The 16,846-nt window shown below is 51.9% G+C and overlaps 1 protein-coding gene across 1 annotated transcript; it reads left to right on the top strand.

Annotated features, from left to right (window-relative positions):
* The first annotated feature begins 551 nt into the window (after positions 1-551).
* Positions 552-7,084, top strand: LOC148114447 (BPTI/Kunitz domain-containing protein-like). The gene is made up of 5 exons (XM_087888910.1): positions 552-712; positions 5,087-5,263; positions 5,659-5,799; positions 6,312-6,494; positions 6,933-7,084. The coding sequence occupies exons 1-5, from the start codon at positions 625-627 to the stop codon at positions 6,941-6,943; spliced, it is 600 nt and encodes a 199-aa protein (XP_087745036.1). The 5' UTR covers positions 552-624; the 3' UTR covers positions 6,944-7,084.
* Positions 7,085-16,846: the final 9,762 nt, after the last annotated feature.

Here is a 16,846-nt window from a genome sequence, read left to right as displayed (position 1 = left end):
GAAGGAACCTTGGAGGTCTTCTAGTCTAACCCCCTGCTCGAGACCCCTATACAAGTACCCTATACTAAGGGTGTCCAACTTTGGAATTTTAAGATTTGAAGTTGTGGACTTCAAGTGCCAGAATTCTCCAGCTATTCTTAAAAGTTTCCACGGTTAGACCCCCTGCCCTATCCCATTCCAGACAAGAGGCTGTCCAATCGCTTCTTGAAAACCTCCAGTGACAATTTCCAAGGCGTTCAAGCGCCAAAGCCGCGTGGGAGATTCTGCAATGCAGGGAAGGGGGTCCCCCACCAGCGAGGCGTCTCGGCGCCTAGGGGCTGAGAGAGGAGGAGCCTTCTCCCTGCCCCGGGGTGAGGTGGGGAGTCGAGGGATATCGGGGGTCACCGCTCCCCCTTTGGGAAGCCACGGAGCCCTCCCCGCCCTTCCGCCCGGCCCCCGCTGACGTTGCCCCGCCGGACCCCCCGGGCGCCGAAACCTTCCCCGCAGGAGTCATCCGGAGGAGCGGGGCGGGGCGAGGGGGTTTCCCAGCCCGGCCCTCCGGAGGGGAGGGAATGGGGGGTGAGGGGCGCCGCACTCTTTGCCCCGGAGCGGAGTCGGAGGCGGCTCAGTCGCCCAGCCATCGCCATGAGCTCCGGTCGCAGCCTCCTCCTCCTCCTCCTCTTCTGGGCCGCCTTTGCCCTCTGGAGCCCCCTGCCCTCCGTCTCCGGCCTCTGTAAGTAGGGTGAGCGCCAGGGGGGGGGGGGGCGGCGGGATGGCCCGGCCAGGGGGCTCTTGTGTTGCTCCGACCCCGAAAGCCCCGCCCCGTCTGAGCCCCTTCCAGCTGCAACGCCCGAGGGAAAGCGACCCCCAGAGACCCCCGTTCTCTCCCCGGGCTTCCCCGCACGCGGCAATAGCGGTCCTCCGATCCCCGCCCAGCTCTAGACGGGAGAAGGGGGAGAGCCGGGCTTTCCTTCGGGATCCCGGGCTCGGCTCGGAAGGACGCCGCCCACCTCGGAGTCAGCGCCCTCCGGACGGCTGTTGGGAGGCAGGCGGAGCGCGACCCTCTGGACGGGGCCCGTGGGACGGGGCCAAGGGCCACGCAAAGGGCTCCGGCGGAGCCCGGCACGCACTTCCGTTCCCAGGAGATTTGCGTTTGCCCGATGTGCGTAACTCCGAGGCGGGCGGGTTGGGCGAGGTCGATGAATCACGCAGCTTCGCTCCAGCCGGGGAGTCACCCCGTCAGGCTCCTCGGACGGTTCCGAGGCCGAAATCCGCTCCTCGGGCAAAATCCCGGAGAAGGGAGACCGGGCCGGTGCAGAAGAAAACTTCCATGAACGGAGAGTCCGGTCCCCGCCGTCCCCCACCCTCCCCGGCAAACGCTGGCGGAGGGGATCACAGCCGCCCGTCCGGGGTTCTTTTCATGTTAGATTGATTGATTGGTTGATTAAATTTCCATGCCGCGCATCTCCCCTACAGGGTAACTCTGGGTGGTTTACAGATTGTAAAACCAAATGAAAAAATAATTGCATAGTAATAATACTAATAATATAATTAATGTTATTAGTATTAATAAGATAATAACTAACACCCAGGAAGAGATCAGGGAGTTACTAGGCTTGATACAAATATTGATAGAATTACAGATTGTAAGAGTTTGTAGGTCTGAGAGGTCCACCCTTTAAGGAGTGCAGGAGGCTCTCTGACAGATGCTCCCATCCCCCACCCCCACCCCCACCCCACTTTCAAACAGTCCAGTAAAGGAGAGCTGACTGCTTCTGAATGGTGTCCAGGTCAGAGTCAAACAGCTGTTACAATGGAAAGTTTTCTCTAACTTTATCTCTTTCCTTATCACTGAAATCTTTGTTTGTTGTTCTGTTTTGGAACAATCCTTCCACATGATCCTTCAGATGCTTGAAGAGAGCTACTCCCTAGCTCTCCCATTGCCTTCTCTTCTCTTCTCTTCTCTTCTCTTCTCTTCTCTTCTCTTCTCTTCTCTTCTCTTCTCTTCTCTTCTCTTCTCTTTCCTTCTCCACTTCCCTTCTGCCTCCCAACTTTTCCTTCTTTGAATGCGGACCAACTCCGGGCACCGTTTCTCCTTCCCTCTTGGTGGCCAAAGTCCTTCCTCAAATTTGGGCACGGAATTGAGTGACACATCCTAGGTGTGAACTGAGCAGCCCAAAGGAAAGAGAGTCCTGGCTTCTTCCCAGACAGAGTCTGTACTTCTCTAGGGGTTTCCTTGGATTGTCTCACACTGCTGGCTTGTGTCTGGCTTGCAGTCCAGAGATTCCCGCCCCCCGCCCCCCCGCAGTGCTCCTCATCTCCCTCTTCCCCCCCCGTCCTATTTGTGAGGTCGGGTTTTTTTCTATCCCACAATGGACTTTGCTTCCTTTGTCTCTTTTGAAATGGCCTTGCTGGTTATACCTGATAGCCATCTTTCCATTCAGCGTTCTGGCACGGATGCGCTGCTGCTTGCCTTGTGACGCGTTTTGAAACAATTTCAGCAGAGTGAAATTGCTCCTTGGAATTCCTTGGGCCAAAGCGCCTCCCTTGATTTGCTCTGGAGAGCAGGCCTTGGCTTGCTTTAAAAGGATTGGTCATGAGGGGATGTACAAACCAGGGCCAGATCTGACCACGTCACCCACTTCATTTTCATGGTCCAGTAAGATGCTGAGCTGAGCTGATTTAGAAAAGCACATTGAGCATTAACATCTCTTTCTGTGCACAAACTAAGCCATCAAATCACCAAATCAAATAGAAATATATTTGGATTGGAGTTTTTATCCCAATTTAGAAGCTAGATTCAGTCTTTTTTTTAAAAAAGTTTTTTTTATTACTAATACAATTAAGAACATTGGACTTGGTTTGATATTTCCGATTTAGACATTTCCGTCAAATTTTACCTTACAACTAATACAATTCATATACGGATTAGATTAGATTAGATTTATTGGACTTCTATACCGCCCTTCTCCCGAATATATATCTTGTTTCACAATTCAAACACGAAAATTCTTACGTCTATAGAACTTACATCCAACACAATTTCATTCCTATCTCTTTCAAGAAACTAACATATAAATTTCTAAACTTTCAACTCATCATTAATCCTTTATCTCGGCAGTCTTCCTCCTCTCCAACCAATACTATAATCTATTCCAGATTTCCTAGTATTCTGTTTCGCCCTTATCTTTGAGTTCCAGCGTCAACCTGTCCATTTCAGCACAAGTTAATATCTTAGCTACTACTTCTTCCTCTGAGGGGTTTCTTTATTTTTCCAGTCTTGCTGCCGTTAGAATATGTAGCATTAAGTATATTGTTTCCTTATTATATTTATCTATTGTAAAACCTAGTAAGAAAAGTGCTGGCTTTAATTCTGTATTTTGCATTAGCATTTCCTCCAGCCTTTTGCTTTATCCGGTGCCAAAAGTCTGAAGCCACGGAAGCCAGATTCAGTCTTTGTCTTCAGCGTGAAATTCGGCTGGATGACTCTATTGAATCTCATTTAAATTGAAACTTCTAACTCAAGTCCTTGGTTTTTTATATATATACAGATAGTCCTCTATGTCCACAACTGGACATCAAAATTTATGTTGCTAAGTGAGACATTTGTTAAATGAGTTTTGTCCCATTTTACGACCTTTCTTGTCACCGTTGTTAAGTGAATCACAGCAGTGTTAAGTTAGTCACACGGTCATAGAGTGAATCTGATTTACCCATTGACTTTGCTTGTCACAAGGTTCTCAAAAAGGGATCACATGACCCTGGGACACTGCGACCGTCATAAATATGGATCAGTTGCCGAGGGTCTGAATTTTGATCATGTGACCATGGGGATGTTGCAATGGTCATAAGTGTGAAAAATGGTCATAAGTCACTTTTTTCATGATATTGTAACTTTGAATGGTCACTAAATGAACTGTTGTAAGTCAAGGACTACCTTACCGTGTTTTCCCGAAAATAAGACCCTGTCTTATATTTTTTTGAACCCTGAAATAAGCGCTTGGCCTTATTGCCATGTGCTCAAAAGCCCGATTGGGCTCATTATCAGGGGATGTCTTATTTTGGAGGAAACAGGGTACTTATTTCCTGAGTTATCTTCCCGCTGCTTTTCTTAAGCACAGACACAGAAACACACCTGTAGGGCTATTTTTTCTTGCACGACCCTCGTCCTCAGAGCCCCTGCAAAACAAACTGCGATGGGAGGTTTTGTTTCCCGAAGGGGTCTTGCTCCCTTTTCCTGCCAGGAGAGCGGAAGCAAAGGGGGAGATTCCCCAGAGCCCCTCTTGGCCCAAAGAGATGAAAGATCCGGAGACTAAGAAACCTGTGATGAACGGTGGAGGGATCTAGTTAGGTCCACCCATCAAAGGATCCAGGGGGAGAGGACAGTGTTGTCCTGGAAGACAATTGAGGGGCTGCCACTAAACAGAGGGGGAGGGGTCACTTATTCTCCAAAGCAGAAGAAGGCAGGACGGGAAACATCGAGTGGAAACTCATCAAGGAGAGAAGCAATACAGAACTTAGGAGGAATTTCCTGAGAACGATTCATCAATGGAAGGAGCTGCTTCAGAAGTTGTAGATGCTCCATCACTGGAGGTTTTGAAGAAGAGATTGGACCGCCGTTTGCCTAGAATGGTCTAGGGTCTCCTGCCTGAGCAGGGGGTTGGACTAGAAGACCTCTGAGGTTCCTTCTAGCCCTAGCAGTCTATGGGGTGCAGCACCAGCATTCTGGGGTGAGGTTTCCCATTGCTTCAGGGCTTCAGGCTCCCTCCCTGAGTTTCAGTTAAAATATAACCACGGAACAAAGACAAACAAAGGAAAGGATCCAGAGGGATCCTCTCTGTGTCAAGAGACACCCTGAAGCCCCCGAGGCTCTGGATGCAAATTCGGGGAGGGTGGGGGTCTCCAACCAGGGCAACTTTTAGACTTGTGGCCTTCAACTCCCAGAATTCCCCAGCCAGTTAAAGTTCCAACTCCCCAGGAGCTGAAGTCCACAAGTCTTAAAGTTGCAAAGTTGGAGGCCCCTGTATTAGGGGGCTGTTCTATCCCCCCACCCCCACCCCTACAACCAAGCAAAGTTTTGAGTTTCCTGAATCTCCTTTCTTGCCAGTCGAGGGGGGCTGCAGCACCTTCCCCAACGATTCCGAACGATGCGGGGAGCCTAAACACCGTTTTTTCTACAACGTCACCTCCAAGAGCTGCGAGCCTTTCGTTTATCATGGGTGCCCCGGGAATCGCAACCGCTATCACACCATTGAGGAATGCCAGCGCTACTGCGGACAGATTGGTGAGTCCGGCTGTTGGGCAGGGAGGAGGAGGGGATGAGGGCCTGTGAGAAAGGGCCAGCAGGAGCCATGGGGGGGCCACGGGGGAGGGCAGGCTGAGGAGCAGCAGGGGTCTTCGGGAGGGGGGTCTCCCGAGCCCCTGCAGGAAAAGGTCCAACCTCGCTGCATGCTTCTTCTTCGGAGCTGCTTTTGGGGGTCCTGCCCTTGCACGATGCAGCCCCCCTGGGCTGATTCTCCTTTGGGACATCTCAGAGGCCAGTACAGGGTGGGGGGAGGCTCCCCTCTTTCCTGAACCTCATCTGGGCCCCCCCAATCTCTCATGGGGTTTCTCCAGCACCTTTTGTGGGGCTGCATGAGTGGCGCTTCCCAGAGCCCATGCGTTGATTCTGTTTTGCAGAAAAGCCCGGCTTCTGCCCGCCTAGCCCTCGCGGTGCCTTGGTGCCATGCCTGGCAAACTGTTTGCACGATGGCAACTGCCAGGAGGCGGAAAAGTGCTGCTCCTACGGCTGTGCCTTGCGCTGCACGAACCCCGTCACAGGTGAGACCCAGAGCCAGATGCTCTCGGGGGGGGGACACACGTGCCATGAGCAATTCTGCGGCTGTGTCTTGGCAGGCCACTGGGGTCCTCCGGGTGCACCTGGCATGCCAATGGAGCACATCTGGAGATGCTGGGCATGGTTGAGGGCACCGGGGCCCACCAGATGTTTGGGGACTGCAAGCCCAGTCAGGCCTCGTGGCCAGTTGGCTAAGCACCAAAAATTCCATGACATCATGTCATGTCACTGTCACTGATACCCTGCCTCTAAGGATTCAAACTGATTTGCAGTTTGCCCTGGGCCCAGCCTTCTGGGTCCCTGATTTCTTCCTCCCTCCCTCCCTCCCTCATCCACATCTTCCTCCCTTCCATTTGTTCCTTCCTTCATCCCTCCCTCCCCTCCTTCCTTCCCTCCATCCCATTCCCCTCTTCCTTCCTTCCTCCCCCTCCCTTTAAAACGTCTACAGCTGCCCAGCTCATGCCAGCCTCTACCCCCTCCCTCCCTCCCTCTGCAGACCTCTGTCAGCTGCCTCCTGACCACGGGCCTTGCGATTTAAAATTGCAACGCTGGTTTTATGACCCAAAGACCCAAAGGTGCAAGGGGTTCACCTTTGGCGGCTGCGCAGGGAACGCCAACAACTTCAACAAACGTCGGGGGTGCCGGTTGAGGTGCCGCAAAAGAGGTGGCCATAATAGAGGTGGGTATATGGTGCTGGCTGGGGGGGGGGGGCGGCTGAAAGGTGGGGAGGAGTAGAAGGTCCTGCATTCATGCCTTGAGGGCTGTGTGCAAAGAAGAGCCAGGGGGAAAGGAGAGTCCTCCCCCCCACCACTGGAAGCACTGGAGAAAGAGCCTTCTTCCTGCCCCCCCCCCCACCCCGAGATTCTGCTGCGGGATCCAGCCCTCTGGCCAACAGGACAAAAAGGGCCGTGGTTTAAATGTAGGCGCCTACACTGGCGGGGGGGGTCATGAAGGCTGGAGCAAAGCAGCTCCTCACAGCAGGGGAGGGGAGTCTCTCTGGTTCTCAGCCTGGGAAGAGGGGGGGCATCCAATGGCTCTGGAGGGAGGGCCGGGAAGCCCCCATTCTGCAGCCCCCGCCGAAGGAAGACCGTTCCTGACGCCCCCTTCCCTTTTCCAGGGTCTCCCTAAGGGCTCCGTGGATGGAAGCTCGGCCTGCTTTGCGCTGAAGGAAAAGAGAGGCCGGTTCAGGATGAGACCAGGCGCACAAAGCCTCCAGTCCAGGCGCCTTTCAAAGGGAGGGAATTCTGGAATAAATGATTTCCCGAAGGAGACGGTGGTCCCAGATGCTGTCTGTGTGTTTCCTGGGAGTATCTTTTCCGGGCAAGGGAAAGGCTGCCCCACCCCCATCCTTCACCATTAAAGCACGGAAGCTGCCAGATCTGCCAGCCACATTCATGGTGGCCTCCATGCGTCTGTAGAAATTGAACCAATAAATAAATAAATAAATGTACCCACTGGCCTCAGGTCTCACACACCTTGCTGGGTGCCCACCTGGCTGCTCTCTTTCCTCCTTGCCAGGCATACAGAGGAGCCTGTGCCAGTCCCACCCACCCAAGGAGCCAGCACAGACATGGGGGAGGGGGGCTTTCTTGAGTGTCTCCCCCTCCTCATACAGGAGCCCATCACCTGTTTTGCCAGCTTAACGTGTCCCCTTTCATATCCAGCGCCTGGATTCTCACTCCTCCCGCAGACCGGATAGTGAATCTTCTGTTTTTCACACCACACACTGGATTATAAAATAACCACAGAGCAACACACAAAGCCACAAAAATTAATCCAGACAATGAAGGACAGTCACTTCATTAGATATTTTTATCCTAACTTTATTACATTATAAGTAACTCAGGGTGGTAAACATACCTAATACTCCTCCCTCCTCTTATTTTCCCTGCAAACAGCAACCCTGCGAGGTGGGCTGGGCTGAGAGAGAAGGGCTGGTGGAAAGTCACCCAGCCGGCTTTCATGCCTAAGGCAGGACTAGAATTAAGGACCGAATTCTAGTCTCTCTTGTCCTGTATTCTGGGAGCTCCTGTCCTGGAAGCGAAGAGGCTGTGAGTGGGACGGCTGCACAGGGCTGCCTCCTGCCGGCCATTTGCTGCCCACATTGCAAAAACTGCCCAACCTACCCAGCCCCAGGGCAAGAGGGAGGACAGAGCAAGCTATGGGGAGCGTCAGGGCCAGACCTGGGCAGTGTGCTGAACAGGGCAAAAGAATGATTATGCAACAATAACACAAGAAATAGTCATGAATTCATCCTTTAATAACTTTCTCTGATTTCCGTGGGTTTTTATGCCTTCGAGTCAGTTTCATTCCTGTGATTTTCTTGGCAAGGTTTCTCAGGGGTGGTTTGCCATTGCCTCTTTCCTAGGGCTGGGAGAGAGTGGCTGGCCCAGGGTGGCTTTGTGACAAGGGCAGGACTAGAACTCACAGTCTCCTGGTTTCTAGCCTGGTGCTTTAACTACTAGGCCTAAATGCCTCCCTGTTGCTCCCTGGGTTCAGCATAATCAGCTAAGAAAGAACCTCACAATGAAGCACAAATCTCCTCCTTAGCCTGGAGGGGGGGCCGGGGGCTGCTGGGGGAGCCAGCTCAGAGGACAGCGGTCAGCAGGATGGGGCCTCCGCAGGACTTGAACTCCTCACTCCCTCCAGCTCCTGTCCTTCCAGGGGACCGAAGGAAGGAAGGGCATCTCTGGTCACAGTCAGAAGGACTGACCGCTCCAGAGCCAGCAGAAAAAGCCTCTGCCCCCCCATCCCCTGGAACCCCTTCCTGAGGGGGAGGGAAGACCAAGATAGACCCCCACCCAGCAAACCCACAAGGAGATGCCCCTCCCTCTGCACAGGTCCACCCCCAGGATTCCAAGCCAAAAGGAAGGAGCTCAGGTAGAGATTAAGAGATGAAGATTAAGATAACCTTTATGGTCATTTTCTACCGTCAGCACATTAAGAATGAAATTCTCTTGCCCATACCTATACATAACACATACCAATCTCTCTCTCTCCATAGCCATACATAACACACATATACACATGCTAGATACACACACACAGCAACAGATATATCATATAACATATATATCAATATCCATATATATATGTGTGTGTTTTTCTTCTAGCCAGGTTTTCCCTACGTAGCCAAGGTTTTTTTGTAGCTCCAGCTCAGTAGAATCTCATCTACTCGGTTCTGGGCTTTTTTCTTTTCTAACACCTAGCAAGCTCTCACTGCTAGGTGGGAGACCTAAATAGATCCATTTCTAGCTCGTAAGCTGTCATCAGTAGGCCACACCCATATCCTCCCTGTAAAGGCACAGTATCAATTTTCTTATATATATATAAGTATATATATATATATATACTCAGGTTTTCGTGAGTGTTTGTATGTAGGTCTTTGGTTATTCGGGTCTTCTCCCACGTAAAATTGGAAGTGTCTTGGCGACATTTCGACGAAGTCTCATTCGTCATCTTCAGGCTGGTGTTCTCGGCTTCGTGCTTCCAGGAGCAATGTGAGATCGCAGCTGTCTCTTCCTTTTAACTGCTAGTGGGGGTGTGAGCTGATTGGGTGGGAACTTGGCTGTGTTCTGATTGGGTGGAGGTGTGTTCTGATTGGTTAGGGGCTTGGCTGTGCTCTGATTGGATGGGGGGTTGGTTGTGCTCTGATTGGCTGGGGGTGTGTTCTGTTTGGGTGGGGGCTTGGTTGTGCTCAGATTAGTCTGAGTTGCAGGGGGATTTGAGCTGGTGAGCTGCGTTGTTGTTGTTTGGCTTCGTGTTTGTGGCCGTGCGAGCTCTTCGTGGTGGGTGTCAGTCTGCTTCATGTATGGATTGGAGGGGTTTAAAGTGGCTAATGATGCAGCTGCGGTCTGGCTTCTGGTCCTTGGTCGTGGCTCATTATCAGTGTGGGTTTGAGTCTGCTTTCTGCATTGATGTGTGGTGGTGACATCCTGTGTGGCTCTCGTGAAGCACGAAGCCGAGAACACCAGCCTGAAGATGACGAATGAGACTTCGTCGAAACGTCGCCAAGACACTTCCAATTTTACGTGGGAGAAGACCTGAATAACCAAAGACATATATATATATATATATATATATATATATATATATATATATATATATATATATATATATATATATATATATATATATATATATATATATATAAATCTTATTTGCTGTCCACCTTGAATACATAGCGTGAAGAGGAAACTTGAGAGTTCACACGGTTGATGCTACAGGGAACAAAAGTATGACTGAATCTGGGTGTCCTTTGGGTACCACGAAGTCCCTCCCGCAAGGAAAGAAGGAAAAGAGGTTGTGAAGGGAGGGTGCAGCATCCCAGACAATCCTGTGGCCCCAGCGCAAGCATCACTTGCAGTGTCCAGCCCAGAGCTGACTCCAGAAGGAAATGGCCTTGCTTTACCATCCTCTGCTACCAATTGTTGTGGAGGTTTTGTAGACCACAGACTTATCCGCTTACAAAGGCACCAAACAGACGAGCCAGAAGAGTTTAAAAACAAACTGGTTTAATAAAAACAAACAAAACAAAATCTACAAAGAACATCAATAGTTATCTCCCCTTCAGCAAAATCCGTTCAGCTCTTTTTGTAGTTGCTCCATACGGAGCCCACGATCTTCCTTCCTCAGAAGGAGGCTAAGTGACTTCAGCTCTTGTGTGTGTGTGTGGTCTGCATGTGTGTTCCCAGCTGAAGAGCAGTTCCTTATATGCTGAATGAGTGTCAGTTAGAAAGCCCGGGAAACTCAGAGTCAAAGGCTGAGCACTGATTGGCTCATTCAAACATTTGAACCAAATGCCAATCAATAGGCACAGCAACGCTGAGAGAAGTTTTCTCTCACACTTTGGGGGAAGAAGGGGAAGGGCAGATCCAGCTGGCAACGTCTCCTCCTGGAAGCATGGAGAGCCTTCGGCTGCTGAAAGGCCCAGAGGTGGGATCTCAATTGCTCTGGGGGTCCAACTCCAGGAGAATCTCTTACCTTTGGGATCTAGTGTGCAAGAAATCCTGGGGTCTGTCCCACACCCTCTCCACACACAATCACTATTTGTTCTGTGAAGTGTCAAAGTGACTGGAAATGCCCTGGGAACAGAAGTGTTGCCATTATGGTTGCCTGACTGAGTGCAGGAATCCTGCCGTATTCCTTATTAGGAATGCCATCTTGGCACAGGTAGTGAAAACCCGACTCTGAAGGACACGAGGTTTTCCCCACCCAAACCAAAACCAAAAGCACTTGACCCCAGGTCACACGTCCGTCACATGGTCCAATCAGGTTACAGTCCCAGCTCCAGCTGCCTTTGTCCACACCTCCCAAACACCTGGTGGGGACGTCCTTGGCTCCCACAGGAAGGAATGTTATTTTGGCTACAATTTCCCCCCAGTTCTCTCTATCTCCCTCCTCACGTTCCCACAGCTGCAACCGGCCTCGCTGTGGCAGCCCTGAAGATGTCCAAAATGGTTTCAGGGCTGACAGTCGGCCCCCCTCACTTGAGAAGGACCTCCTGTAAGAGAAAAATCACAGGGAAGTTAACCTGTGTCACCGTCAACCTCCCTTGCCCCCCCCCAGGTGGCCCCTTGGGCTTATGAGGATATTTGTCATGAAACTGTTTAATCAACCTGTCAGCTTTTACATCCCAACTCTTGGCCCTGATAGCTTCAGATAGAGGATATCCCCTCCGGTAGACTACGTCTTGCAAGTGACCCCGATGTACTGTAAACTCCAGTCCAAAATCTTCTTTACCTCGTAGTGGGTCTCCCCTTGGACTAGGATAGGCTTCGGGGCGGCCCGGTCTACCGGCCTTACCTGGGAGCCGACTACTCGCTTTAAGAAGCTGCTATGGAACACCGGACGCATTTTCCCTACCAAGCATGGGAGTCTAAGCTGAACAGTAACAGGGTTTCTTACTTTCACTATCGGGAAAGGCCCTATGAACTTAGGACCTAGACAGCATGGCTTTGTGGTGTCTCCTAGGCTGAGACTTGGTCTGGGCACAGGCAAGTCTCTCTGGGGTCTTTCAGGCTCTCCTCGGGTCCATCCAAGGGAGAGCAGGTATAAGAACGGAAGGAGCCATAATGCCGAAGCAGAACTTGGTGCGGTGGGAGCCTTCTTCTTGATAGCTGTCCATCCCCACTCTGTGGAAGCCATGAGACTGACCCTCCAAGTCCCCCTCCCACTGTCTCTTGACCTCTCCTCCTCCTGAACCACCCTTGGTAGAACGGTGGCCCCCCAGTTCAGCTGCTGCTAGAGATTGTGTTGGGGAAGAAGGTCCTGTCAGCCTGGTCAGGAGGCGAGAAGAGGACTTCCAGAGGAGAGGTCATGACAGAACACCATCCTCACTTTTGGTCCAGCTCATCCTCTGGGTAGACCACAGCTGGTCTAGGCGCAGGTAACAGGAAGGACAGGACAGGACAGGACAGGAGAGAGTCGGAAGGGACTTCTACTCCAACCCCTGCTCAGGCAGGAGACCCTCTACAATTTCAGACAAGTGACTGTCCAGTCTCTTCTTGAAGACCTCCAGTGATGGAGCCCCCACAATGTCTGCAGACAACCAGTTCCACTGATTAATTGTCCTCACTCTCAGGAAATTTCTCCTTGGTTCCAGGTTGCTTCTCTGCTTGATTAGTTTCCATCCGTTGTTTCTTCCCCTGCCCTCGGGTGCTTTGGAGACTATCTTGACCCCCCTTGGCTTTGTGGGAGCCCCTCAAATACTGGAAGACTCCTATCTTGTCACCCACTAGTCCTTCTTTTCTCTAGACCAGCCAAACCCAATTCCTGCGACCCTTTTGCATTTCCTATTTTAAAACCTTGTCTTGAACCAAGTACAGAAATATCCATTAAAAACCCTTGGCCAACTCTACTCTTCCCCTCGAGATCACCCAGGGCCCCGTTTATGAGCAGATGCAGCCCACTAATTTTATTAAGCACACCACGGCAACTGAACACAACAGAATCTGTATAATTGCTGGGACTTAGACATGGCATGCCGTTTGTGGCTCCACTCGTTCTCCAGGTTGTACAGACCCTCAGAGCCCGGGCCTTCGACTGATGTTGTGCAACGCCAGGTCCGTAATACATAAAGCCCCCCTCATTTGTGATCTGGTTCAGGAGGGGGGAGCGGACCTGGCGGGTATTACGGAGACCTGGTTGGGCCCGGAGGGAGGGGTCCCTCTGGTAGAAATGTGCCCACCAGGCTTCCTGGCATTCCATCAGCCGAGGTCACAGGGGAGGGGCGGGGGAGTAGCGGTTATTATTAGAGAAGGCCTTAGGCCGAGGGAGGCCACTGTTCCTGAGACGGCCGGTTGTGAGACCCTCATTGTGAAGTGGGGTCATGGGGTTCAGAGGGGTTTGCTGATCACGTACCTGGCTCCCTGCCACGTGGCAGCAGCCCTGCCCAAGCTACTCAACGTTATCGCCGCGGTGGCGGTTGATACCCCCAGACTAATGGTCATGGGGGATTTCAACCTGCCGTCCGTGGGTGAGATGTCTGAGGTGGCTCGGGAGTTCATGGCTTCCATGACGGCTATGGATCTGACCCAACTAATTCATGGCCCTACGCACATGGGGGGAAACACACTGGACCTGATTTTTGTCTCTGGACAGTGGCTGAGTGATCTCGAGATAGGGGACATAGTCATCGAGCCCTTGTCATGGTCAGATCACTCTCTCCTTCGCCTTGACCTTTGAACCGCTGCACCCCGCCGCAGGGAGGCGGAACCGATGAGATGGTACCGCCCCAGGCGCCTGATGGAACCTGATAGGTTCCAGACGGAGCTTGGGCCAATTCCTGAGGTTCTGGCTCACGCCTCGACTGGAGACCTAGTGGCCGCCTGGGATAGGGCGGCCGCTGGAGCTCTGGACCGAGTCGTGCCTTTGCGGCCTCTGACCCGGCGTCGATCTCACCTGGCTCCTTGGTTTACTGAGGAGCTGAGGGAGATGAAGCGCCGGAAAAGACGCCTAGAGAGTAGTTGGAGGGCCAGTCGTACTGAATCTGACCGGACACTGGTAAGATCTCATATTAAGAATTACCTAGTGGCAATAAAAGCAGCAAAATGCACTTATCTTGCTGCTCTTATTGTGTCATCAGATAACCGCCCGGCCACCCTGTTTAGGGTGACCCGCTCCCTGCTCCACCAGGAAGAGAGGGAGGACCCCTTGGAGGGAAGAGCCGAGGATTTTGTTCAGTATCTGTATGACAAAATCACTCAGATTCGGGAAGATCTGGACTCTGACTGGGTAGATCCAGCGGGGATGACGGGGGCAGGTCCTGAGAATGTTATCTGGGATGAGTTTGATTCTGTGACCCCTGAGGACGTGGACAGGATTCTGGGTAGACTAAATGCGACCACATGTTTGTTGGACCCGTGCCCCTCCTGGTTAGTGCTGGCTTCCCGGGAGGTGACGCGAGGCTGGCTCCAGGGGATTATAAATGCTTCATTGGGTGAGGGTGTCTTTCCCGCCGCCTTGAAAGAGGCGGTGGTGAGACCTCTTCTCAAGAAGCCTTCCCTGGACCCGGCAACATTGGCTAACTATCGTCCAGTCTCCAACCTTCGCTTTGTGGCGAAGGTTGTTGAGAGTGTGGTTGCACGACAGCTTCCCCAGTACCTGGATGAAACGACATATCTAGATCTGTTCCAGTCGGGTTTCAGGCCCGGGTACAGCACGGAAACGGCATTGGTCGCGTTGGTGGATGATCTCTGGAGGGCTCAGGACAGAGGTTGCTCCTCTGTCCTGGTCCTATTAGATCTCTCAGCGGCTTTTGATACCATCGACCATGGTATCATGCTGCACCGGTTGGAAGAGTTGGGGGTGGGAGGCACCGTATTACAGTGGTTCTCCTCCTTTCTCTCCGACCGGTCGCAGTCTGTGTTGACAGGGGGGCAGAGGTCGACCCCGAGGCCCCTTATATGTGGGGTGCCACAAGGATTGGTCCTCTCGCCCCTTCTGTTCAACATTTATGTGAAGCCGCTGGGTGAGATCATCCGTGGTTTCGGGGTGGAGTACCATCAGTACGCTGATGACACCCAGCTGTACATCTCCACCCCAGACCACCCCAACGATGCCCTTGAAGTGATGTCCCGGTGCCTGGAGGCCGTACGGATCTGGATGGGGAGGAACAGGCTCAGGCTCAACCCATCCAAGACCGAGTGGCTGTGGTTTCCGACGTCCCGATATAGTCAGCTGGTGCCATCGCTGACTATTGGGGGCGAAGCATTAGCCCCCACGGAGAGGGTTCGCAACTTGGGTGTCCTCCTGGATTCACGGCTGTCTTTAGAAGAGCACTTGACGGCCGGGACCGGGAGGATTTTTCATCAGGTCCGCCTGATTCGCCGGTTGCGTCCCTTTCTGGATCGGGACTCGTTACGCACGGTCACTCATGCCCTCGTCACCTCCCGTCTGGACTATTGTAACGCTCTCTACATGGGGCTCCCCTTGAGGAGCACTCGGAGGCTCCAACTGGCGCAGAGTGCAGCCGCGCGGGTAGTGATGGGAGCAACGTGGCGCTCCCATGTAACGCCTCTCCTGCACGAGCTGCACTGGCTCCCGGTGGTCTTCCGAGTGCGCTTCAAGGTCTTGGTTATCACCTTCAAAGTGCTCCATGGCTTAGGACCTGGCTATTTACGGGACCGCCTGCTGCCACCAATAGCCTCCCACCGACCAGTACGCTCCCATAGAGAGGGGCTCCTCCGGGTGCCGTCGGCCAAACAATGTTGACTGGCGGCCCCCAGGGGGAGAGCCTTCTCTGTGGGGGCACCTATGATCTGGAACGAGCTCCCCCCGGAGATACGGAGGATTCCGGATCTGCGTACCTTCCGTCGCGCGCTTAAGACGTTTTTATTCCATCAAGCTGGCCTGACCTAAACTTTTCCTCTTTTAAATGGAATTTTAAATTTGGTTTTAATTTATTGGGGTTTTAAAATGTCTCAGCCAAATTTATTTAATTAGTTTTATCTCTATTTTAAATTTTGTATCTACATGTTTTATTTTATGGCTGTTCACCGCCCTGAGTCCTTCGGGAGTAGGGCGGTATACAAATTTAATAAAAATGGAAAAAAAAATGAAATGTGTAGTCCACTGTCGTTTTTGCAATTTCGTGTACAAGAACGACTGTCTACGGGACATCCTCAAGGGCAGCCACGTCACGAGGATAATTTTTTTCAGCCTGATGACGTCTGAGCAATGATGGACCCCTATTCTCCAAAGCGCATGAAGGCAGGACGAGAAGCAACAGATGGAAACTGATCAAGGAGAGAATCAACATGGAATTAAGGGAGGAAATCCTGACTGAGAACAATTAATCAGTGGAACAGGTTGCCTCCAGACGTTGTAGGTGCTTCATCACTGGAAGTCTGTAGAGATTCTCCCTCTTCCAGGTCATGGTTGTCCCAAAGGAGCTTTTTCAGGAGGCAGCTGGACTTTCTTGTTTTTTCTTTGAATTTGGGAGGAAGACCCCTTGAATGGTGTGGGAGGAAGAATGGATTTCCAGAGGAAAAACTTGCAGACTACAGGAACCATTTGCACTACTCAGGTGACCCTGAGGACACAGAGAAACCTCCAAGTGGCCTTAAGGACTCTCTAGAAGGATGCAAATGACCAGCTGTCTGCAAGGAATATAAATCCTTCCATTCCTGTCAGAGCTGAAGAAGCTTCTTGGATGAGAAGCGAAACATCTTCAAAGAAGAAAGTCCAGTTGCCTCCTGAACAAGCACCTTTGGGTGCTCCATCACTGGAGGGTTTTAAGAAGAGATTGGGCAGCCCTTTGTCTGCAATGGTCTAGGGCAGGAGTGGACATGGGTTTCTGGGGAATTCTGGGAGCTGAAGTCCATGAGCCTTAACGTTCCAAAGTGGGACACCCCTGATACAGGGTCATCTGCTCAAGCAGGGGGTTGGAGTAGATGAACTCCAAGGTCCCTTCCAACTCTATTATTCGATGCGCTCCCTGCAATTGTACAAATTCCGTTGTGTTCGAGCTCAGTTGCCGTGGTGTGCTCAATAAAATTAGTGGGCTGAATCTGCTCATAAACGGGGCCC

Source organism: Pantherophis guttatus, chromosome 3 (genome assembly GCF_059756535.1).
Source record: "Pantherophis guttatus breed Tessera chromosome 3, ASM5975653v1, whole genome shotgun sequence".
In the NCBI taxonomy this organism is placed as follows: Eukaryota; Metazoa; Chordata; class Lepidosauria; order Squamata; family Colubridae; genus Pantherophis; species Pantherophis guttatus.
Note: the sequence above shows the minus strand (reverse complement) of the source record. Positions and strands in the feature narration are given on the sequence as shown.

What these genes read in the sequence shown, in the direction of transcription:
- LOC148114447 (XM_087888910.1), top strand. Translation starts at nt 625, where the DNA reads ATGAGCTCCGGTCGCAGCCTCCTCCTCCTCCTCCTCTTCTGGGCCGCC. An exon ending in GCCCTCCGTCTCCGGCCTCT is followed by an intron (nt 713 to 5,086) that starts GTAAGTAGGGTG and finishes CTTTCTTGCCAG; the next exon opens with TCGAGGGGGGCTGCAGCACC. An exon ending in CTGCACGAACCCCGTCACAG is followed by an intron (nt 5,800 to 6,311) that starts GTGAGACCCAGA and finishes CTCCCTCTGCAG; the next exon opens with ACCTCTGTCAGCTGCCTCCT.